The 25,727-nt window shown below is 43.5% G+C and overlaps 1 protein-coding gene across 1 annotated transcript; it reads right to left on the bottom strand.

Annotated features, from left to right (window-relative positions):
- Window positions 1-13,419: 13,419 nt before the first annotated feature.
- LOC109693590 (olfactory receptor 9S13-like) lies at window positions 13,420-14,370 on the bottom strand. The gene has a single exon (XM_074069570.1). It carries the CDS (start codon window positions 14,368-14,370, stop codon window positions 13,420-13,422), a length of 951 nt encoding a protein of 316 aa, XP_073925671.1.
- Window positions 14,371-25,727: the final 11,357 nt, after the last annotated feature.

Genomic DNA, 25,727 nt, shown 5'->3' with positions numbered 1-25,727 from the left:
GGCCCTGAGCTGGAACAGCTGGAGAGAGGTGGTAGGGGCAGACAGAGGGCACAGGTCACAGTCCCGTGGCCATAGGTTCCATGGAGCACAATAACATCAGGTGCCTCACTGCCCAATGAACATAAGGCCACCAGGTTCCCTGCTCTTCCAGATGATCTCATCCTGGTCTGAAAGGGGACATTTCCTCTGGTTTACTGAATTTCTGAGCATGAGCTGAGCCCTCCCTGTGTAGGAAACTGAGCTGTGTTCTGGGGAATGCAGAGGTGTCCAGAGCTGAGTGGCTTTCAGTGTACAGTGTCCCTGTGCCTGCCTGAGAGACACCTGCTCTCCCACCCCCAGGCATGCTTCTGAGCACACCATTGGCAGACATGGCTCTTGTGTCCCATTTTGCACTTCCTAGGTCTCACCTTACTCACTCACTGATTCAAGAAATGGTCCTGAGCACCTCCTACTGCTCCCAGGTCTTGGGACCCATGATCACATCATCTCCAGGCTGGGCACAGCGCAAGGATGAGCCTTCAACAGGCTGACATGGTGCTTCTGTCATTACCTCTTGCAGAATGTAGTCACCATGGCATCTCTGACCGAGTCTGGAACATGGCGGCCTTCTATAAGCTGAGTTCTCTGCCTTCTCATGGATGGCAAAGGCTTCCTGGTAATGTCCAGGTGTTGGACAGATTGAGGGGAAGGTTAACTCAGACCCAGGTGCTGAGAGACAGCCGGTCAAGGACTGTGGCACATTCAGGAGGTACACACGACCTCTACCCTGTTCTCACTGCCAGATCTGTCTACTACACACCATGTTTGAGGGATTTAAAAGGTTTTGCTATTTGGAAACCAGACTGAGTTGATCTTGGGCTAGTGCCCTCTGGCCATTGCTGATACAGACAACACAGAAGTATCCAGTAGGGGGCCTTGTCCCTCTGTTAGTCACCAGGAGAGGTACAGAAGGCTATGGTGCTGGGAAGCCTGTATGGAGAGGGTTGGGGTCTGCTCTGCATCCTCCTGGGCTGGGTCAGGCCAGGATGCTGAAACGGATCCCCGTTCCTGGTTCATGTTCCCATCGTGAGGACATGATGGCTACAGGAGACTGTCTCCACCACCAGGCACCCAGTAGGAGGCTTTCCCACTGTGAGCTTCTAGGCTCACAATGGCTTTGTGCAAACAGTCTTGGAAATTCCTCCACAAACCCATTGGGGATTACTGTACTGACCACTGACGTTTCCTTTACAAAAAGCCTAATATAGCTGGAAATGTCCATCCCCACGGTCAGTTCCTTTGCCTCATGTTGAAGGACGAGCAACATGGACCTCTGCAGCTTTCTGATGATGCAGGTCATCCATGGGCATCAATGGAATGAGCAGCTGGCCGTGGGTGAGGCAGGTGCCCTGTTACATTTAGCATGGTGACAGTGATTGTGATATGGCTGCCTGTGCTCCCCTCGGTTCTGTCCCTCTTGTGGACAGTGTGGTCTTGAGCCAGCCACATCACCATCAACTGCTGTCTGCTTCAATCTGCAGAGCTGAGCCCATTCGCCTGCAGATCAGAGGTGTGTTTAACCAGGGGCCCCAGGATTGGTATTGGGTAGAGGCTCTCTGCACTACTCATGCAGACCTGAGTCAAGACCAGAACAGGACAGGACAGGACAGAAGAGGGTCAGTGCCTCACCTGCTTTGACAAGCTCTTTGTATCACTGTATGTACATTCCTGCTGACCCTTTGCTCATGGTCTCTTTCTACCCCTGGCAGCCCTGAAAGGTGGTGCATTGACCTTACCTTTTCCAGGTGATGGTCAGGACTTGCCCGAGGCTATCAGCCAGCACTTGCTCTTCCAGGTTCCCCGTGCTGTTGAGCCTGATGTGTGCTGAAGATGGTGAGGTGGACACTGAGGAAATCTGCCCTCCTGCTGTTCAGCTCTGACTTCTGAGCAGTGCAGTGAGGCAGGCAGGATCAGGAGTGGGAACCTGGCATCTGGGGGGCAGGTTCTGGGTACAGTAACTCCTGGGTTTTGTGAAGAGGGAGGACTGAGTTCTCTTACCTTTCCACCATTCCTGCCTCGATCAGCCAGGCAGTGTGTAGATTTGGGGTAACTGCTGGGGAGATTCTCTGCAACTGGCAAAGCTGGGGTGCCTGGCAAGTTAGGACGGCATTGGACTTCTGCAGTGACTAGGACTCCAGGTCCCCAGTCCCCAGAAGCTGTGGAGCTGTGCCAATGTTTTCCTCCTCATCTCATCCCAGTGGGTTAGAGAAAGCCTACATTCCTCAGGAACCACTGGAGGGACTGTCAGGAGACCTTGCACTCAGTGTTCCTCATTAGAGCAGTCACCCCAGGAGGGGCAGTGTGACCTCCTAAGCACAGAATCCCCCCTCCTGCACCACCCTAGATGTGTTGGTGTGAGGAAGATGCTGTGGGGAAGCCTGCTCGGAGCAGCAAGAGGGCCAGTTCCCCATGACCACGACTCTGTGTGCCCAGGATGCTGACCCTATAGGCCATTAGGACATTGGACTAGATGACCTTTCAATTCCCTTTCTAGAATTTTGTTTCTTGCCAGAATGTTTAACACATGCTGTCTCTGTCTGTGTCTCTGTCTCTCTGAAAATAAAAACAAATTCATATTTGAAAATGCAAGCCAGTTATCAGTGACCCAATCATAAGAGATACCCTTCACTTTAACCCGTAACTCCTATCCTCTCCTTCCTCAGCAGTTACACACACTTGTGTGTCTGCATGGCTCAGAACTTCTCAGTGCTTTGTGCAACCGGGTCACAACACCATCAGTACTGCAGCTGGGATTTTCACTTTACAACATGTTTACAGTGGTCAGTGTGTGGAGACAAATGCCTTCACCAGGTCCTTCCCTGTGGGTAAGGTGTTCACTACTTTTCATCCTATGACAGTCCAGTCCAGTCCTCCCCATTCTTAACATAATGTCATCTATGCATATTGTCTGCCTCTGCTAACATTTTTGCAGTCTAGAGTCCTACATGTAACATCACGAGTGTAATGTAGATAGCTGGCTTTATTTTGGTAAATTTTGTGCATTCGTTGCCAGAAAGATTTAATTTATTTCCTGCCAGTTGCACACAGGGAATGGATTACTGTCCTTCTCATCAAGACTGAACGCTGTCAGTCTTCCTCAAACTGACACATGGTGGACAAGCAGGGTCTAATCATAACAAGCACACCTGTACTTCTTAGTGAGCTTAAACATCTTTTCCTACCTTTTGGTCATTTGCATTTCTATATCTGGGAATTGTTGCCTTAATGACAGACCATGTCCTTTGACCCAGCCTGTGAGAGTTCTTGTGTTATCCAGTCTCCCTAAAACTATGGACTCTAAAACAACTCCTCAGGCAGTGGGGGCATCTGAGCTTCCCTAAGGAGGTCTCTTGCCCCAGACAGTGTCCCCTAGATTAGACGATGTCCCCGAGGGCTCTCCAATGGGCAGCCAGGAATGACAACCATCAGCAGCCTCTGAGATTTGACCCTTCTGGTGGTGTTCCTTCTTTGACTTTAAAAGGATGCCCTCCTTTTTAGTTCAACCTCACAGCCCAGGGTTGACATACCCACAGCTCTTCTTGGAAGAACTCCCGAGTTACCTTTCTTTGCCCTTGTGGCCCAACCAGACCATGTGACTAGAGCTCTTCAAATATTCCAGTGGACTGAGACCCTGGATTTTTTATTTTATGGGTAGCAGTCCACTGGATGCCCATTCTCTTACTGAATGGCATGTTGGTGTTTCCGTCATGTAGCAAGTATCAAAGAAACTTAAAGGCACCCATGTGCAGGTTTCGTGTGGAAATAAATTTTCAAATCATCATGGTAAAAAGGAGCATGATTGTTGATCCAAAGAATAAGCCTGACAACCTGACAAGCTGTGTTCCAAAGTGGTTGCATTTTTTCGTGTTTATACAGCAACATGTGAGGATTCCTCTTGCTCTACAACCTAAATTTTGGCACCAACTTTACAATCTAAACAAGGAACATGTCATAGTATTTTATGAAGCTAGTATTACTCAGACTAAAATTAGATAAATAACAGTAGAAAAAAGATCAATATAGAAGATGAACTCAGACACAAAGTAATCACTAAAACATTAAAAATCAAATCAGCAATGTAGGAAAATATGCATCCTGACTAAATAGGATGAATTCCAGGTGTGCAAGGATGGTTTGACACTAAAAATCCAATGCAACCATCTCAACAGAATAGAGAGGAAAAGTCAGTGTTCACACCATTAAAATTAAGAGTTAATTGACAAAAAACCCAAGTTCCACTTATAATAAAGTATCTTGGTAAACTAGGAACAGAGAAGAAACTTCTCTTGATTTGATAAAGAGCATCTATAAAAAACCTACAGCCAGCATCAGAGTTAGTGATGAAAAACTGAATGCTTGCCCTCTATGTCTGGAAGCATCTGCTGTTATCACTCTTATTGTAACGTAGTGCTGGAAATTCCAGCCATTTGCAATAATTTAAGAAAAGAAATAAAAGTACACATTTTGAAAGTAGGAAATAAAACACCTCTATCTGCAGATGATATGACTGTTCACAAAGAACATGTTCTCCCCCCAAAAATACCTGATAGAATTACTGAGCTCATCAGGATTTCATGACATAAGACTAACTCAAGAAGGCAACTGCATTCCTTTGCGCGGTGACTCATGCACACCACGCCACGGAACCCTACAGAATGTACAGCAACTGAGGGGGACGTCGATGGAATCATGCTGAGCGAACGTGCTGTTCTCGAATTGTTACAAGTGATGTGGTTCAGCTCATGAAGCGTTCTTGAGATGACAACGTCACACAGATGCAGAATGATCAGCGGTTGGCAGTGCTGGCGAGGTTGAGAAGGAGAAAATGGCTTTGGCTGTACAACAGCAGAGTTATCCTCGTGGGCTGTGTTCTGCAAACTGACTGTGATGGTCACGTAGTCACATGCAAGTGTTAAAACCGAATAAAAATGAATACAGATGTACATTCCAAAATGAACGCATGTAAAGTGGGCAATTACTGAAGAAGGTTGGTAAAAGCAAAATTTGGCAATACTAGGGGTTGAGCTCAGAACTTCACATTGTTGGGCAGATCCTCTCCCACTTTGGCCATGCCACCAGCCTTTCGTGATTGTGATAATGTACTCAAGTCTGTAAAAAAATAGGTAAGGAGTGTGCTGGCTTACTCTGTTACTGATTTGTGTGCCTGTGTGTATGTGTACACAGGTCCTTTTTGTCTGTCTTTATTATGACAAGGCAGATATTATCAATCGCATGAAAGACAAATTCAGCAGCGGGAGAATTTTCAGGTTGGAGGTGATCAAGGGAGACAGTACAAATGGAAACATTAGGGCTGATTCCTTTTTCATTTTCATTTATTTTTTCTATTAGTGTACGTTAGTTATACAAAGTAATGGTTTGTTATGACATATGGCCTGTGCTTCAATCGTGCCCTGTAGTGCTTCCTTCCCATATCCTTGGTAGCCCCCTTTTTCCTTTCATCCTTTCCCCACCCCCTAGATTCCAAACATGACAGCAGAACGTGACCTTGTCTTTGTGGGTCTGGCCTATTTCACTTAACATGATGGTCTCCAATCCCATCTTTTCCCCCAGCACGTGACATCATTTCATTCTTCTTTATGACTGTGTAGAACCCCACTGTTTATATACACCTCATTTCCCTCGTCCATTCCTCTGTCACGGGCACCCAGGCTGACTTCACAGCCAGGTCATTGTGCACAGTGCCATGACAAACATGGGTTGAAGTTATCTCTACAGTAAGCTGACTGTGATTATTTTCAGTGGAACCCAGAGTGGTCTGACTTGTATCATATCGATGTTCAATATTTCATTTCTTGAGGAACCTCGACATGATTTCCATCACACGAGGGTGAATAAGGGCTCCTTCCCACATCCTCGTCTGTGTTGGTCGTTGTGGCCTGCTGACAGCCATACTGACTGGAGTGAGATGACTCCCTCTGTAGTCTCGATTTCCATTTCTCGGATGGCTAAGGGCGCTGAGCACTGCTTTTTCATTTGCTGTTTGTTCTTCATTTGAAAAGCCTTTGTTGAGTAACATTGCCCATTTACTGATTGGATTACTTGACATTTTTTGTCTACTTTTTTGTGTCCTTTATATATTCTAGGTATTAATCCCCTGTCAGATGAATGTCTGGTGAAGACTTTCTCCCTCTTTGCAGACTGTCTCTTCATTCTTGTTGATTTTTTTTCTTTTGCTGTGCAGAAACTTTTTAATATGATAAATCTTGAATGTCAATTCTTGCTATTATTTCCTAGACTATTGGAGTCTGATTCAGAAGGTCATTGCTTAAGCTTCTATCTTGAAGTGTTTCGCTTATGTTTTCTAATATAAATTTCAAGGTTTCAGATCTAGCATAAGGTCTTTGATCTATTTTCCATTGATTTTCGTATAGGGTGAGAGACAGGGCTCTAGTTTCAGTCTTCTACATGTGGCTATCCAGTTTTCCCAGCACCACTTTAAAGGGACTATCTTTTTTCAAATATATGTTTTTGGTTCTTTTGTCAAGATCCAGACAGCAGTAACTGTTTGAGCTTATTTCTGGATCTTCTACTCTAATCCATTGGTCTATGTGCTTGTTTTTGTGCCAGAACCAGGCTGTTTTTGTTACTATGGCTCTGCAGTATAATTTGAAATCACGTATTGTGATACCTCCAGCATTGCACTTTTTGCTCAGTATTGATTTGGCTATTTGAGACCCTTTTTGCTCCCGTCTGAATTTTGGGATTCTTTTTTCTATTTCTGTGAAAATGTCACCAGAATTTTGATGAAGATTGCATTGAATTTGTATATTGCTTTTGGTAATATGGGCATTTAAACAACATTTATTCTGCCAATCCATGAACATGGGAGGTTTTTTAGTCTTGTAGTGTCTTCTAAAATTTCTTCCTTTTCTGTTTGCACGGGGTTTGAACTCAGGGTCTCATGCATGCTAGGCAGGTGCTGTGCCACTTGAGCCCCTCCCCCAGCCCTTACACTTTAGTTATTTTTCAGGTAGGGTCTTGTGTTTTTTTGGGGGGCTTGCCTGGACCACGATCCTCCTATGTATGCTCCCCAAGTAGCTGGGGTAACAGGTCCGTGCCATTATAACCACTTGTTTTCATTGTTGAGATGGGGGTCTTGTTAACTTTTGGCCAAGGCTTGCCTCAAATTGTGATTCTCCCAATATTGCCTCCCAAATAGCTGGGGTTACACATGTGAGCCATTGTCTTGGCCCTACAACTTCTTTCTTCAAGGTTTTATACTTTTTATTGTAGAGGTCTTTAACATCTTTGGTTAAGTGTATAACTAGGTATTTTTAGGCTATTCTATGGCTATAGTGTTAAAAAGAGCCTCATTTTTGCAGGACATGTTTTTCTTTGTACTTAACTCTTTCAAAAGTTTTCATAAGTTATTCAACATGGTGCATCCTATTATAGAATTGCCCCATTCAGTTTTCTAAAAGTCTTCCAAGATTGGAATATTCATACATGAATAGAGTGCTGATAATGTTTATTCTTGAAAGACAGGAAATGGGAGACCTGTGGTGATTGTGAGATTTGAGCAAATTTTTTCCCCTTGAGCTGAGATTGCTGGATTCCCTGAGCTATAGATATTATTTGACTTATCTTCTGTAGATACGTTGTGTGTATGCATGTATGCTTACATATGTGTACATATATACATATATATACGTTTATATATAAAGTGAAGGCTTACACTTCCTCATGTCTCCCATCCAGAGTCTAGGAAGGTGGACACGGTGTCTTGAGCTCTGTGTCCTCTCTTGGGACCATGTTGCTCATGGCCATGGTGTGATGGAGTGTGACCCTGGGGGACCTTCTTCCCCCAAACGGAACCACCACATTTGCCTCAGAACTCCAATTTGAATCCTTCAAGAGAAACACACTCTTTTGTCAGATCCAGGCCACTCACAGCCAAACCTATTCCCACTGACACAAAACTCCCTCCACAGTGTGCATTGATTTCAATTATTGTTTTGAAGAATCTCTTGGTCATGCCATAGTAGATGGGCTCAAAGACAAATGTGGAAGCAGGAGGTTCTTTCAGTCAGTGCTCATGAGAGGCCATGAAGAGACAATGAGTGATGATGGCAAGGACCTACATCTGGAGGGGGATGGGGGTTTGTTGATTGTATATTAAAGTTATTAAGTGTCTTGTGTGTGAACTTTTGCACAAGATACTATACTAAGCCAAGTATCTTCTTTGCTAGAGGAAAATCCTTTGAATGAAAACAAGTATTTGTGTGTGTGTTGTATGCTACATCTACAAACAGACACAGAAGATTACCACAGACAAAGGTGAGGATGATAGAATTATGTGTTAGCAATGTACAGACAAAGAACCACCACTGAGTAAAATTTATTTAAGGATTGCATTGCTTGAAAATCAAGAGACATGATAAAACACGTAACTGAATAAAAGGGAAAGCCAAGTGATTACCTGAACTGATATAGAAAAGCATTTCACAAAATTCAGCAGCCCTTTATTAAAAATACTCAACACATTGAAATAGCAGGATATTACTTCAATGTAATGAAAATCATATAAGAAAAACCCACAGCTAATGTCCTGGGAAGAGTGAAACACCAACACTTTTCCATAAATGCCAGGAACAAGGCAAAGTTGCCTGCTCTCTATTTTACACAGTCCTGAAAGTCCTAGCTAGAGGAATTAGACAAAAATTAATTTAAGGCATTAAAATTGGGAAAAAAGAAAAACGATAACCTTTTTGTAGATGGCATGATTTTATATGTAGCAAGCCCTAAAGATTCCACAAAAACTCATTAGTATACTAACTTAGCAAAGTAACAAGATATAAAGTTAACAAATTAAAAACCCATTATGTTACTGCATACAAATAATGAACAACATGGAAAACTTAGAAAATCAATTCCATCTAGAGGAACAAAAAAGGACAAAATACTTTAGAATATATTTAAGTAGCAAGAGGAAAGACTTGCACACTGAAAGCAACAAAACATTGCTGTAAGAAATTAAGAAGAACCTACATTAGATAAGCATACACCATGCTCTTGGATTGGAAGGCTTCATATCATTTAAGAAGTCAACACTACCCCAAGCAATACACAGATCCAAGTCAATTTGTTTAAAAAATTCTCCATAGTATTTTTTGATATATGGGGATTTCTTTAGCTTTCCTCTTTTCTTTTTTCAGTACTGGAGTTTGAACTCACAGCCTCACGCTTGCTAAGCAGGTGCTCTTCCACTTAAGCCACTCTGCCAGCCCTCCCCATGGTATCTTTCTGCAGAAAATAAATAAAAGACAGAAAAACTCCATCTTAAAGTTTGTATGACATCTCAAGAGACCCCAAATTACCAAAAAACCTTGAAAAAAAGAATAAAGTTAGAATTCTCACACTTAATGGTTTAAAAACACATTCCAATGCTAGAGTAATCAAATAGTGGTATGAGAATTAAAAGTGAAATAGAGATAAATAGGATAGTGATACTAGAAACATTTCCTCCCATACATAGTCAAATGGTGGTTGATAAGGATGCCAAGAAAGGACAGCTCTCCACCATATGGTGAAAAAAAATTGTACCGGGAGTGCAAAAGAATGTGAAGACCTTGGACACCATATACAAAAATTAACTCATAATTGATTAAAATTCTAAACTTAACAAAACCTGCCTATAAAATTTCTCAAAGAACTCAGGAAAGCTTCAGGACATAGCATTTGGCAAAGATTGTGTGGACACAGAAGTAATTGCAGACAAATGGAAGTATGTTACACTTAAAAACTGCACATGAGAGGAAACAATAAACAGGGAGAAGAGTCCGCCTGTGGACTGGGGAAAATATTTGCAAATCACATATTTGATAAGGTGTTAATATTCAGAATGCACAGGGATTTCCTAAAACTCAAGAGCAAGCAAAAAATAGAAGACACATAACCCAAATAAAAAACTAGATGAAAGAGTTGAGCAGGTGTTTCTCCTAGGATGATCCAAGAATGGCCAATAACATGTGAAAATGCTCCCATTGCCAATTATTAAGGAAATACAAGACAAACCCACGGTGAAATACCACCTTGCCTCCATTACAAAAGCTACAACTTAAGAAAGAACTGAAAACAGCAAATGTTGAACATGAAATGGAACATTTGCAACCCTAGTGCCCCACTGGTGGGATTGTACAGTGGTGCAGACAGCATGGAAAATGTAAGGAGTGACAGGGTGTGGTGGTGATCAGGAGGCATAGGTAGGAAGATCACAGTCTGAGGTTGGCCCAGGCAAAGAAGTAAGACCATATCCAAAAGCTAAAGCGAAGAAGGGCTAGAGGTGTGGCTCAAGTGGTAGAGCCCCTGCCTAACAAACGAGAGGCTCTGAGTTCAAAACCCAAATATTGCCAAAAAAGTGTGGAGGTCCTCAAAAAATTTAAGAAAGACTCACCATGTAACCCAGAACACTAACTGCCCCTCACCTGGGCATATATGCAAAAGGCATTGAAAGTAGGATTTTGTTTGACAAGAAGTTTTTTGTTGTTGTTGTTTTCTTGTGGTGCTGGGGATGAAATCCTGGTTCTAGTGCATGGTAAGCAAGCTGTCCACGTGGTGAGCTACACGCCTGGTCTGAAAGTAGGATTGTGAAGAGACGATTCCACACCCGTGTTCGTAGATTATTACAATAGCCTAGAGGCTGAAGCAATCCAAGTGCTCACCATCAATCAATCGATAAATAAAATGTATTGTGAAAACTCGTGGCGTGTTATTCAGCCCTAAAAAGGATTTCTGACACATGCTATGATGTGGCTAGACTTTAACTTTATGGTTAGTCACATAAGCCAGGCACCAAAAGAAAAATACTGTGTGATTCCACGTGTATGAGGTAAAACCCATAGAGACAGAGGCAGGTTAGAGGTTACGGGTCAAAGGAGCAGCTGACGAGTTGTTTATTGGGTCAAAGAGTTCTGCAGATTGGTTACACAGCAGGGTGAATTGCTTAACGATACTAAGCAGTACACTAAGTATGGTTAAGGTGGTATATTTTTGTTGTACACTTTATCACAAATAAAAATAAAAAATTAGTTTTATAGGACCCAGCAAAACACCACCACATGGTTTTTGCACTTTAAGAAGTCGACGCTCCACTTAACTTCATTAACCTAACTAGAACTATGCCAGACATATTTCGAAGTTAAGGACTAGTTAAAAATAAACTTAAAAATGTAACCAGGCAGAAGATTTTCACTGAGCACCTGTGCTGTGACAGCAGCACAAAGCATTGTACGTGAGGAAGAAAGCAAGCCACCGCGTGTAGCAGCGAGCAGTCGTGTCCCCAGAATCTGAAGGGTGGGGAATGTGGAAGTAAGTGATGGGAAGTGTTGTGTTTGTGTTGCTTCGTTTTTGCCTTTTCCTCTAGAGTACTGAAGAACTTCTGTTCCATCTACTGTGAGACCTGCTTTCCTGATAATTTAGGCTGAATGCTCTTATACAAGAGCGGCCAGCTGATTCTCACTTGTACCATTAATTTACTGAATTAAGATAACTACACCTCTGCATAAGAATTTTTCTTCTGTATCCAACTTTGGATCAGCATGATAGGAGACACTAAGATATAGCTCTCCTTCAAACCCATGGAACGACAGGAAAACTTCGGAGAAATAGAGAGATACGTGGATGGGGAGAGCAGGGAAGCATGGAGAGAAAATATTATTATAGCCCCAGAAGAGAAAAAGGGCTGTGACTCCTGTAGATAACAGAGAGGGGAGCACTGTTCTGTAGTCAGGGTAGAAATACTTCGGAGAATTCAGAGCTACAAATGAATCAAGATAAATGTACATTTGTGTTAGACCGAAAAAGATGTCAGTTTTTTATTTTCTAACTTTGTAGTGATATGATAGACACCACATAGGTATTTCCCTCTCCCCTACAAAACCACGTTAGATGACAGAAAAAAACTATGAGAAAGAGAAGAGAATGAGACTAGGACATGATAGAAGAGAGAATATTAAACACAGAAGCCTGCCATTCACAGAGTAGAAAAATTTCAGAACCACTCAAAGAAAAGACGTTGACATCACACAAATTTTAAATCAGGAGTAGAAATAATTTGAGGGCTCTCAAAGTTGAAACTGGATGAGTGCAAGAAGTAGACTGGAGGCCTGCAGGATTTCAGATAGGCTGACTGGGAAGGAACGTTCAGCCTTGTCTGGCAGTCAGCTCCTCCCCACGTGTCTCTCAGCAGGGAGAGCAGGGGAGAAAGGGCTGGGACCAGGTGTGTCCATACCGCCACCAGCAGGGACAAAGACCACCCCACGTGCACAGGACAGCTGGCTGGAGGGCACCATGGGAGTGAGTGGCTCTGGAAAAGGGAGACGCATCAAGGAAGCCAAAAGCTTGAGGCCAGGCTGTGTGGGTGATGGGGTGTGTATGCAATGGGGAGTCCATTCTGAGCTGTAAGCCCAGACACTTGAATAGCACTAGAGGATGTGTGGTCAGTGGAGCTGTACTTTCCACCAAGAAAGTGCACCATCCTCTTCCCACTTCACCCCTTGCTGCAACCACCAGAACATCGTTTCACTTGGGGGCATCTGTAGTGACAGAAGCTCTTTTGCTACTGCCACAAGTAGCTAGGCAGAGTTCAAAGGCTCACTGAACTGTGAATTCCAGGAAGCCATATGGCTTTATCCAGAGCCCCTACAGGGGGTGACACCACATCCTGAGGGCATCTGTAGTCAGACTGCAGGTACCCTGTACTGCCCGCAGCAGGTGGTCAGCACCATGGACAGAGGGAAGCAGGTGAACCCAGGAAGAAGTAGCATCTTCAAAGCTCTCTTGCATTAATCAGGGGACCCCAGCCATTGTAAGGACAGTCCAGCCTCAACCTGTAAGGTTGCATTCTAAGATGCTCAGGGGAGACCACCCCGCATTGACAATAGACTCAGTGATGATGGAAATCAAGAGAGTCATGGACAAAGGTGAAGACATGGCCTTCAATGGTACACTGACATGGGTTCCCATGCCCTGCATCAAGGGCTCTGCTTGATCCTCTGCCTGCTGTATTACCGCAGTGTATGGAAGGGATTTGGGTTTGCTCCTTACCTACACTATCAGTTTTCTGGGGTTAAGGAGCCTGGTTTATCCACATTGAGTAAATGCCTGGCTATGATATGCTTTCAAGAAGGATTGGATGGATGAATGGTTGGATGGATAGAGGGATGGATCACTGAATGCATGAAAGAAAGAAAGAAAGCCAGAAAGTCAGAAGGCAGGAAGGCAATCAGTCAATCAATAAATTAATCAATCAAGCAAACAAGCAAGCAAGAAACACACTAAGCTGTCATAGAGATCAGTGGCATCTGTGTTAGAGCCTTCCCCCACCTCCCCCAGGAACCATCCCTCACCTGCCACCCTCCTTCACTTGGCTGTGCGTCTCTGTCCCAGCCTCCTCAGCGCGTCCTTCACATCCTTGTTCCGCAGACTGTAGATGAGGGGGTTGAGCATCGGGATGACCAGGGTGTAGAAAGTAGAGACCACCTTTCCCTGCTCCATGGACTCCATAGCTCCTGGCTGGCCATATGTGGCAAAACCAGTTCCGTAGAACAAGGACACGACTGTCAGGTGGGAGCCACAGGTGGAGAAGACTTTCTGTCTCCCAGATTCCGAATGCATACCAAGGATGGTCACTGTGATGTAGCCGTAGGAGACCAGGATGACTACTGTTGCTCCCAGAAGGATGACACCACAGATGCTAAACATGACAAACTTGTTGAAATCCGTGTTGGCACAGGCAAGCCTGAGCAGAGGAGGCACGTCACAGAAGAAGTGGTTGATGTGATTGGAGCTACAGAAGGGGAGTTGAAAAGTGAGGCTGGTTTCCACAATGGAGTTGAGGCAGCCTCCACAGTAGGTGCCCAGCACCAGGCGGGCACACATTGCAGGGCACATGGTCACTGGGTAGTGCAGGGGGCTACAGATGGCCATGAAGCGGTCATAGGCCATCACAGCCAGCAGTAAAGCCTCAGTGGTTCCCAGAAATGAGAAGAAAAACAACTGGGTGGCACAGCCCGCAAAGCTGATGACCTTGGAGGAGGAGAAGAAGTTGACCATTGTGTTGGGGGCAATGACAGACGAGTAGCAAAGGTCGAGGAAGGACAGGTTCTTGAGGAAGAAGTACATGGGGGAATGCAGGTGGGCATCCAGGGTGATGACCACGATCATGGTGAGGTTGCCCAGGGCGGTCACCACATACAGGGCCAGGAAGACAACAAAGAGCAGGGCTTGGGTCTCTACACCTCCCCTGAACCCATCCAGCACAAACTCCCACAAGGGCAGTGATGACAGGTTTCCATTTGTGTGGACTGGCATGGCCCTGAGTTGGGACAGGTAGAGAGACGATGGTGGACGCAGAGAGAGGGAGTAGGTCACAGTTTCAAGGTCACAGCTTCCATGGAGCACAGGGAGCAGTCAGTGACACACTGCCCAGTGATCAAGAGTCCACCAGCTTTCTGGTTCTCCTTCCAGATGAGCTCACTGTGACCTGAAAAGGGGACATTTCCTCTGATGTACTTGTCTTATGAGCATGTGCTGAGCCCTCCCTGTGTAGGAGACTGAGCTGTGCTCTAGGAGATGGGAAGAGGTGTCCACAGCTGAGTGACCCTCGGAGTATGGACACCCCCTGTATCATCCTCATGCCTGCCTGTAAGACACCTGTTCTTCCACCCCCATGGTAAGCTTCTGATTTGTGCCATTGGTACACATGGGTCTTGTGTCCCATCCTGCAAGTCCCAGGCCTTATCTCACCCACTCACTGATTAAAGAAATGGTTGTGAGTACCTCCTGACCACCCCCGCCCTGGCCTTGGGATCACTCCATCTACAGGAGGACATGGAGCAGGACCCCTCCATGGCTGGGACAGTGCCTATGCCCTTGTCCCCTAAGGGTACAGTCTTTAGCTTGGCATATCTGACTCTGAGCCTGGCCCTCAATAAGCTGAGCTCTCTGCCTCCTGTGGTTGTTAGGAGATCCTGGCCATGTCCAGGTGTGGGACAGATTGGAAGAATGGGACAGCCCAGACTCAGGTCCTGAGAGACAGCAGGACAGGGACCCTGGCACATCCAGGAGGCACATGTGCCCTCCACTGTGTTCTCACTGCCAGCTCTGCTCCTATTCCACTTCACAGTTGGTGGATTTAAAGTGTCTTTCTGTTTACCAATTGGAAACCAGACAGAGTTGACTGCTGTCCAGTGCCTTCTGGGCATTCCTGATTCCTTCCATCTTTGTCATGGCACAGAGAGCACAGCAGTGCTTTGGGCAGGGCTGGCCCTGCCGCTCCTCTGGTCCTCAGGATACAGGAGGCTGTGGTGCTGGGCAGCCCGTTTGGGAGTGCAGGGGTCGGCTCTGCAACCTCCTGAGGGCCTCAAGGGAGTTCCTGGGCTGCAGGGTTAGGGGGGCAGATGCTGCCCCCCTAACCCCAATACTTTAACCTCATGTAGTGGGGACAAGGTGGCTAGGGGGCCTGTCTGTCCCCCATCATGCACTAAGTAGGAGACTTTCCCACCGTGAACTTCAAGGTTTGAATGGAGAGGCTTTGTGCTCACAGTCTTGGAAATTCCTTTTGACAAACCTGTTGGGAGTTGCAGTACGGACCACAGAGATTTCTTTTGAAATAAGCCTGATATAGCTGGAAATGTCCATCTCCAAGTCCTTTGGCTCATGTTGGAGGAGGGATAACAGAGACCTCTGCAGCTTGCTGAGGACACGGAGTATTCTCGGGCATCAGTGAAATGAACATCTGGAACATCTGGCCATAGGCTAAGTCAGGCACCTGCTGTGGACAGCTGAGTGTGGTGACTGTTATGGGGCTACCAGGGCACACCCCACTGCTCTTCCCCTTCTGTTGGACACTGAGGTCCTGAGCCAGCCTCATGGCCAGATCCTGTAGCTGCTCAGACTTGAGGATGTTAGCCCAGTCATCTGCAGAATCACAGCTGCATTTAACATGAACCCCGGGGATTTTTCAAGTAGACATTTGCTAGTACTGACCTAGGACAAGGCCAAGCCTGTCTAGAATAGGAGAATGGTCAGTGTCTCATCTGCTGAGGCAAGTCCTGAGTGCCTACTGTATACACATTCCTGCTTCCCCATGCCCATGGTCTCTTTCTAACCCTGGAAGCCCTGACAGGTTGTGCATTGGCCTTACCATTTCCAGGTGATGATCAGGGTTTGCCCAGGGCCACACAGCCAGCACCTACTCTCCAGGGTCCCTGTGCTGCTGAGCTTGGTGTGTGCTGAAGATGCTGAGGGAGACACTGAGGGCTCCCCTCTCCTCTGCAGGTCGGCTCTGGCTTCTAGCCGTAGAGTGATGGAGGTGGGGTAGAGGTGGGCACCTCTGGTGTCCTGGTATTCTGAGGGAAGGTGCTGGCTAAAGTGGTACCCAGGTCTTCTGAAGAGGGAGGGTGTGCTCCCTTACCTTTCCTCCTCTCTTTTTCTTGTCATCTGGTTAGCATGTGGAGGTATCTGCACTTGGGGTCACTCTGCTGGGGAAGAGTCCCCGCACCTGATAGAGCTGGGACTTGTGGCCTCCAATGACCAATTAAGGGAGCTCTGGGCCTCTACATCTGCTGGGACTCCAACCCCCTTAGCCACAGAAGCTGAGGCGCTGTGGCCAATCTCTGTCTCATCAGCATGAGAGATTTCATTTTTCATGGACCTCTGAGGATTCACCGGGAAACTCTGTGCTAGTGTTCCTCATAGAGCAGTCACCCTGGGGATGGGCAGAGTGACCTCCTGATCACAGCCTTTCCTCTGCTGTTCCACCATGGCAGATTCTGTGGGGCAGCCTGCCTCGGGCGTCCTCTACCTAGGATCACCACTCCTGCCATACAGGTTGCGGATCCCACAGACCATTAACCTTCAGTCCAGTTAGGAAGCTCAGTTAGATGATCTCAGTCCCCATTTCGTTCTTCCTGCCAATATGTGCGACGTTCTCATTTTGATTTTGAAAATTTAAAACAATTCCTTCTCAGAGGAATTCAAGAAAGGATACAATGGCCCAAACAAAAGAGAATCTCCTTCTCTTTGACCCAAACAATACCCGACCTCCCTCAGCAGTTAGCTGTTCCCCACACCTGTGTCTGCACAGCTGTGGGCTTCTTGGTGCCCTTGTGTTACTGGATCACAGCACTGCAGTGCTGCAGTTGAATTCTCACTTTCCAACACGTCATGTATTACTTCTTGATCTTTATCCGGGTTTGAATTCCCCCACCAAGTTTTATTTATTTGTCTGTTTGTTTGTTTGAGACAGGGTCTCACTACATATCCCAGGCTGGCCTCAAACTCATGGTCTTCCCGTCTCAGCCTCGCCAGTGCTCAGACTCAGTGTGCGTCACCAAGTTCTCCGAGGTTGAAGTGTCCACTGTCCTCCATCTTTCCACTGATGACACTTCAGTGCATTCTTTCCCATCCTGAGCTGGAGTATAATCAAAGCACGTTCTGTGCCTCTGCTAATGTTTTTGCATGTGAGAATCCCAGTGGTGTCATCCTAAATTATTAGTTGTCAGGAAACTATTTTGACAAACATTACCTGTTTCTTTCCAGAAATACAGAGCATATTTTCTCCCCATTGCATAAAGTCATAGATTTCCTTTCCCCAGCAAGAGTGGTTATTCCCAGTCAGCTTCATTTTGGCACAACTGGCAGACAAGCGTGTTAGTTAGGTGGGCCTCTCTCCCTCCTTATAAGGCTGAACACGCCATTGATGTGGCGTATTGTATTCATTGACTTGAGTATGCTGGGCCATCTTGCATTCCAGGGATAAATCTTACCTGATTGCAGCATGATCCCTTTAGTGTGTGGTTGAATTACATTTGCTTGTATTTTGTTTAGGATTTTTGTAGCCATTTTTATCAAGGATATCAGTCTGTAATTTTCTTTTCCTGTAGAGTTCTTGCATAATTTTGGTTTCTGGGTCATTCTGACCTCATAAAATACTTTTGAAAGTGTTCCCGCCTCTTTATTTTTACAAAAAAGTTTAGAAGTGTCAACCTAAATAATAATCAGGGAAAAATTCTCTGAGGAGTAGTGACATCTATTTGGGAGCAGTAGATTAGAATTACATTTAGAATATGCAGGCCATAGGAAACCATGTGTTCATGGAGGTTGAGGCTAGGGAAAGTTTTCAAATGGGAAATGAAGAGAACTACATAAGAAATTTTGAAGCAATAACCTTGGCTACAAGGCTCAGTAACAAGCATTGCACCAGTCAGAGGGTGACTAGACTGTTGCTGGGACGATGTCCTGCCAGAAGTGCTTTCTGTGTGAGGTGCAGCGGACTTCACGCAAGGCTGTGGATCTAGCAGAGTTTTCTTACAGTGTTGACATCAGGCTCAAGTGCATGAGGTCCCCTCATTCATAACATCCCAGGTTCATTTTGGGGAACTTAGGAATGGACAAAAGCGAGTCCACTTTGATTCTGACCATGTTAGCAGAAGGACTAGTATTAATTCTTTAAACGTTTGCAGAATTCACCCATGGGGCCATCTGGTTTTACGCCTATTTTCACTGAGAGATTATTGATTCCTAAGTCAGTCTCCCTCCTGGTGATTGGTCTGTTCATATTTTCTCTCTCATCGGAATCAGGTTTTTGAGGTGTATGTTTCTGGAAACTATCCTTTATTTCTGTGGTGTCAGTCGTCATGTCTTCTTTTATAGATATTTTTTAATACTGGGTAAGTGGCTTTATTGTTTTCATATAGTATTCTTCCTGTTGTATAGACTTTTATCAGTTTTTCATTGCTCAAAGTTTCTTGTCCCTGCAGGGGTGTCTGGTATGAGAGGATATGTGTTGAAATGCAGCTTCTTCACTTGCCAGTTATATGCATTGGGAAGGGCATTTAGCTCTCAGTCTGTTTACTTATGTGTAAATAAGAACACTATTATGCATGTTTCAGGTTGTTATGAGGCTTTAATGAAGTATTTGTACTTATTCTATCAATATGTGCCAATAAAAAAACATAAGAAATCAATCATTTAAGTATGTGTAAGAATGGAGACGACACCACCCTCTTTCGGTTTTGATGTTATTTACAAGTCTCCTTTATTTAGTGTAGATGAAGCTTTGTTAATTTTATTTATTTTTCCAAAATCAACTCTTAGTTTGGTTGATTTTTCCTATTATTTTTCTATTCTTTATTTCAGGTTGTTATGCTCTTGTTATTTACTTCTGAGTGCTAACTGTGGGCTTAGTTTTGTTTTCTTTTTTAGATTTTTGTGGTACAATGCTAGATTGCTTATTAGAGAACCTGGCTTTTTTCTTTAATTTCGGCATTCCTTGCTATAAACCTTCCTCTAGTTTTTTGTTGCATCCTGTTGGTTTTGGTATATTATGTTTTTATTTTTGTTTGTCTCAAGGTATTTCTTAAATTTTCCTTTGGATTTCTATTTTGATCCAATGGTTATTTAAGAGTGTGATGGTTAATTTCTACATAGCTGTGAATTTCCAGGTCTTCCTCCTGTTACTGACTTCTAGTTTCATTCTACTGCTGCTGGGAAGCACAGGAGATGTGATTTCAATCTTAAACTTGTGAAGATTTGTTTTGTGGTTTCATTTATGATCTCTTCTGGAGGATGTTCTAAGTGTGTTTGAGAAGAATGTGCATTCTGTTGCTATTGAGTGGAATATTGTACTTGTAGGTCCATTTGATCTAAAGTGGACTTCCAATCCAGTGTTTCCATAATGATTTCCGTTAGTATAAACTATCCATTGTGGAAACTGGGGTATTGAAGTCCCCTACTATTGTCACATTACTGTCTACTTCTCCTGTCTCCACTAACATTTGCTTTGCATATTTAGGTGCTCTGATATTGGGTGCATTTATAATTGATACATCCTCTTGAAAGCTGACCCTCTTATCATCATATATGATGTGCTTATGGTTTGTTACATGAAATTCATTTTACCTAGCATCACTCTCTGGCACCTACTCTTTTTTGGTTTCCAAATGCATGGGGTATCTTTTTACATCTCTTCACTTTTAGCTGATATGTGCCTTTAGAGTTTAAGTGAGTCTCTTTTTGGCAACATGTAGTTAGGTCTCATTTATTTTTGTCCATTCAGCTACTCTGTGTCTTTTGATCGGTGATATTAATCCATTTACACTTACAGTAGGTAATGATAGGCAAGCATTTACTGTCACCATTTAGCTGTGTTTTATCTAGTTTCTTTCTTTTTTGACACAATTTCTATGTTCCTTTCCAGGTAAAGTATTCTTGGTTAGTACTTTGGAGATATCACAGCACTCTCTTCTGTCCTGTAGGGTCTGTACTGAGAAACCCACTAATGGTGCTGTGGAGGGCTTCTTGTTTGTGATGCAGTATCTCCTCTTGCTACTTTCAAAATAAACTATTTTTCTTTGATTTTTGAAAGTTGTGTTATAATGTATTTCAGTACAGTCCTCTCTGGGAAATTTTAGCTTCATATATGTGGATTTCCAGACTGTCCCCATATTTGGGGAATTTTTAGCCATGTTTTATGTCAATAGATTTTCTCCTCATGTTAGTCAACATTTTTTCATGTTCTGACATATACCTGAGATAAACAACTTCAAGGGAAAAGGTTTATTTTAGCTTACAGTTTCAGAGGCTTCAATTCATGGTCAGCTGATTCCACTGATTTTGGCTCCAGGTGAGGCAGAACATCATGGCAAAGGCTATGTTGTGGAGTAGAGCTGCTTACCTCATGCAGACAGGAGGCAGAGGAGAGGGGAGCTGGGACGAGATGCACCCTTCACAGAACTGCTCAACTAATGTAGACAGGAGGCAGAGGAGAGGGGAGCTGGGACAAGATGCACCCTTCACGTGCACATCCTCTGCTGATCTGCTTCCTCTAACCAAGCCTCAGCAGCTAATAACCTGTTTATCTCATCAATGGACTAATCCATCCGTGGAGTTAGCACCCTCATGATACAATCACCTCACAGTAGCATCACCAACTGGGGACCAAACCTTCAACACATGAACCTTTGTTGGGGACACTTCATATGCAAATCAAAGCACTCCATCTCTGGCCCCCAAGAGTCAACAGTCTTAACAGGTCTGATATTATTCAAAAGTCCAAGTTCAGCCAGGCATGGTTGTTCACTCCTCCCTTGGGAGGCTGAGATGAGAGGATAATTAGTTTGATACCAGCTGGGGCTAATACAAATTCTAGATGAGCCTGGGCTACAGTGGAAGACCCTACCTCTAACAACAACAAAAAATAAAACCAAAAGTTCAAAGTCTCCTCAGAGACTCAAGGTAAATCCTATTGTAAGGCCCTGTAAAAGTAAAAAAAGCAAGCTATACAATCCCAAATACAATGGGGCAGAACAAATATTCCTATTTCAAAAGGGAGAAATGGAAGAATAAAAGGAGAGAGGAGACAAAAGCAAGACCAAAGCCCAGCAGGGAAAATATGAAATCCTGTAGTTCTATGGCATCTAGGGCACATGGCAGAGAGATGTGGGCTCCAAAGGGCTTGATCTGCCCCACCCCATGACCTTGCTGGCTGCAGCCCACATGGCCTCTTGGTTTGGCTCTGCTCTCTGCCTGTAGAATTTCCCTGTAGACATTCTGTGTTCCTGGCATCTCTAACTTCCTGAAATCTCTATTGCAGCTCCAATTTCACTCTCATAGCATCATGCTTGCCTTTCAGGGCTGCCCACAGGAATTCTGACCCTACCATACATTGCCTGGCCTCCCAAGCCTTCCTTTTAAATCTCAGTGGAAGCCTCCATAACTCTATAATCCTTACATTCTGCATGCCTGAAAAACAAGCATCACACAGATGACACCAATGCCTGCTTGAGTGGTAGCTGGACCCACATAGATCTTGGCTGAAGCAGCCTCTGAGTGCCTATAAAGTTGAGCATGGTAAGATGAAGCCTGAGGAAGTAACCTTCTAGATGGCCATGTATGATAAGGGCACCCTAGCTCTCTCCTTCCAAAGCAGGATCTTTCAAAGGAATTTATACATTTACGCCCTTGAGCCCAACATGCGTGGGGTCTTGGTGATTTCTCAGATGCCCTCAAGGCATCTTTCCAATGGTCCTGGCGCAAGTCTTTGACTACTCTTAATGATGGCAATCTCTTGGGAAACCGTGTCTTCCTTGGAGCCTTTGCAAAGGCTTTTCTGACAAAACTTCAAGTTTTTCAGATCTTTCTGCTTGAAATTTTGCTCCTGATTCTCACTTGAAATCTGGCTGACAGTAGCCAGCAATACTCATGCCACGGTCTTGATGCTGGACTTCCTTAGCATTCCTTTCACCAGATAAATTAGTCCTTCACCTTTAAATTCAGTCTCTGACAAAATCTCAGGAAGAACAAAATAGAGATAAGTTCTTTGCCAGAATGTAACACGGATGTCCTCTTCTGCAATCCCCAGCAGGGCCCTCATTTCCATCCACAAGAAATATGAGCACGATCTTTACTGTCTGCATTCTCACAAGCATTCTGCTCTTCTGAGCTCCCTCAGAATGGGTCACTAAGCTCTGCTCACATTATAATGCTCAGCTAGCCCATTACTTCAAATGTTTTCAAATACATTCTGAAAACAAATTCCAAAGGTATCTGAATCAAATCGTTGGGTAAAGTCCCAGCCACAGCTCCATCTTGATACCAATTTTCTGTATTAGTCAGTATTTCCTAATCTGTGGCAAAAGTACCTGCAATAAGCATCTTAAAGGAAAGAGGATTATTTTGATTCATAGTTTCAGAGGACTCAGTTCATGGTCTTCTAACTCCATTGCTTTTGGGCACAAGGTAAGGCAGAACATCATGGCAGAGAGCATGCAGTGGAACAAAGATGACCATATTAATGGCAGCCAGGAAGTAGAAGGGTGGTGTCTAGGGACCAGATATACCCTTAGTGAACTACCTCCTCCAACTAGGTCCCATCCCCTAATAGTCCATCCATCTATGTACTCATAAAGGGAATAATCCATCAAAATTATTGTCCTGATGATCCAATCACCTTTAAATAATGTCACCAGCTGGGATCTACACCTGCTTCACATGAACCTTTGTGAGAGACACTTCACATCCAAACCATTACAACATCTTTCTTCTACTTCCAAAATTCTCCTAATCCCTGTTATTCCCCTTGATGCTGTCAATTTAAATCCAGAACACTCTTTTCATTATTTTTTTCTCCTCTGAATGGGTAATTTAAAATGAACTGACTTCCAATTTGCAGTCTGTCCTCTCCTTGATCATCCGCTCTTGATGTTCTCCATTGTGTTTTTGTTCATTTATTGTATTTTCCAGCTACAGAAATCTTTCCTTTTATTTCTGAGGATTTTTGTTTATTGAAGTTTTAGATTTGTTCGTGAATTGTTTTGCAATGTTGTTGAATTTGCAATCTTTGTTCACTTGCATCACCCAGAGCTTCTTAAAAAGAATTATTTTCCATTCTTGTTATGCAATTTGTAGGTCTTTTAGGGTCAGTTCCTGGAAAATGACTGTGTCGCATGGAGCCATTGTTCTTCTTGATCTTTCATGTTGTGGGAAGCCTCTCCTTCATCTCTTCTTATTTTGTGTCTTCTGGTTTTTACTCACTGACATCAGGAGACACTCCTTCAGCACTCAGCCTGGGTTCAGGAGTCTGAGCCTCTCCCAGAACTGTCCATGATTGCATGGACTCTTGCTCTGTTTTGTGGGATAATTCTTCTTTTTAAAAGCTTATTAGCATATAATAGTATATGAGAAGACATTGTGGCTTTTACATATGTACTTACAATATATCTTCATTAGATTCACCCCTACCTCATTCTTCCTCATTCTCCTTATCCACTTAGAAGAATTTCAACAAGTTTCATGGTTCTGTTCTTATACATGCATACAAACTACATCTGCCATTTCTTGATACTACAAAAAGCAGTCCAGGAGTTGAGAGTCTCCTTCTTGTTTTCTCTAGGTGGACTTCTGAGCCTCTCATGACTGTGTGTCTGCTCCCGTCTCACAGAGTCCTTCTGCCTGTCTCCTGTGCTCCTGAGTCATCTGCAGATTTTCACCCACTGCCTATGGGCAAGTATGGAGAGCAGAATGTCAGACATGATGCCTGTGGATCAGTTGGAGTCCATAGGCCAGGCACCCCACATGGCTCATGGCAGGCTTCCTCAAGTCCGTGAAACAGTTGGTAGACACCATGGCCACATTTGAGCTCCCAGTCCTGGATGTACTAAATTTCTTCCTTCCCCAACCATTCATCTGTGCTGATCCCTCTGTAATCAGAGTGACCTGCAACATTGCTAGAATTGTTTATTAGTTCCAGAGCATTTTTGGTTAATTCTTTTGAATTTTTTTACACAATCATGTTACCTGTGAACACAACTCCTTTTTCTTATATCCCAAAGAGGATATCTTTTATTTCCTTTCCTATCTTATTGCATTAGCTAAGATTTCCAGTGTGATGCAGAGCTGTGGTAAAAGGAGTGAAAAGAGACATTCTTAACTTTTTAGTGATCATATTGAGATAACTTCTAGTCTTTCAGCTGTAGATTTTCTTATAGAAACTTTATCAAGTTATGAAAGATGTTCTCATTGCTTAGTTTACTGAGAGTTTTTATCTTGAGTGAAGGCTGTATTTTTTTTAAATGATTTTTCTGCATTTATCAATAAGATCATGTAATTTTTATTTTTTAGTTCATTTATGTTATCATTCTTAAGAATTGATTTTTGAATGTTGAACTATCCCTGACTACATGGGATAAATCCCACTTGGTCATGTTGTGTAACTCTCCTTATACATTGTTGGGTTGGATTTACTAACATTTCATTGAGGATCATTGTGGTTTTGCTCATGAGAGATACTGGTGTCATTGTCTTGTAATGACTCTACCTGGTTTTGTGTTGGGGTAGTGCTGCTTTCATACAATGAGTTAGGAGTTTTCCTTCGCTTTTATCTTTTGAAAGAGATTGTACAGAATTGGTATAATTTCTTCCTTAGATATTTGTAAGCATTTACCAGTAAACACATCTAGAGCCAACCTTTCTACTCTGGAAGGTTATTAATTATTGATTTGGCTGCTTTAATAAACTGAAGTCCATTCAGATCATTCATTTCCATGTGAGTTTTCTCAAATTATATCTTTCAATGATTTAGTCTACTTAATCTTAGTTATCAATTTTTTGGGGTTTTGTTTGCTATCCTGAAAGGTGTATATATTGTTTTTTATTTATTTTTATTAGCATTTTAAACAGTTGCTCACAATATACCTGTATTGGCCTTATAATTTCCATGGGACATATAATGATTTTCCCTCTTTCATTTCTGATATTTGTAATTTGTGTCCCTTCTTTGCACTTTTAGCCCCCCTTCCCTTTTCCCTAGCAGGCCCCCATATACTTGCATGTCTTTTCTTCCCACTAGATATGACATATGAGAGAAAATATTCAAGTCTTGATTTTGTGACACAAAATGAATGCTCACTGTTTCTCTTCAAGGACTATTTCAGAACTCTGAGCATCTTCCAGTTTGAGCACTCTTGTAGTAGAATAAAATCATATATTTAATCATATTTCTGTGTGTCAGTCTGCTATGGTTATGGTACATATTCCTGCTACATCATCCCAAATATGACTACTGAAGTCTCCCTAAGGTTGGCAATCACTCAGTGAAGTCAAAGTACATATAGCTAATAAAACAAAATATTGTGAACATGGATACAAATCCATAATCAAAGTCTAAA

The sequence above is a fragment of the Castor canadensis genome, chromosome 4 (assembly GCF_047511655.1).
Source record: "Castor canadensis chromosome 4, mCasCan1.hap1v2, whole genome shotgun sequence".
NCBI lineage: Eukaryota > Metazoa > Chordata > Mammalia > Rodentia > Castoridae > Castor > Castor canadensis.
Note: the sequence above shows the minus strand (reverse complement) of the source record. Positions and strands in the feature narration are given on the sequence as shown.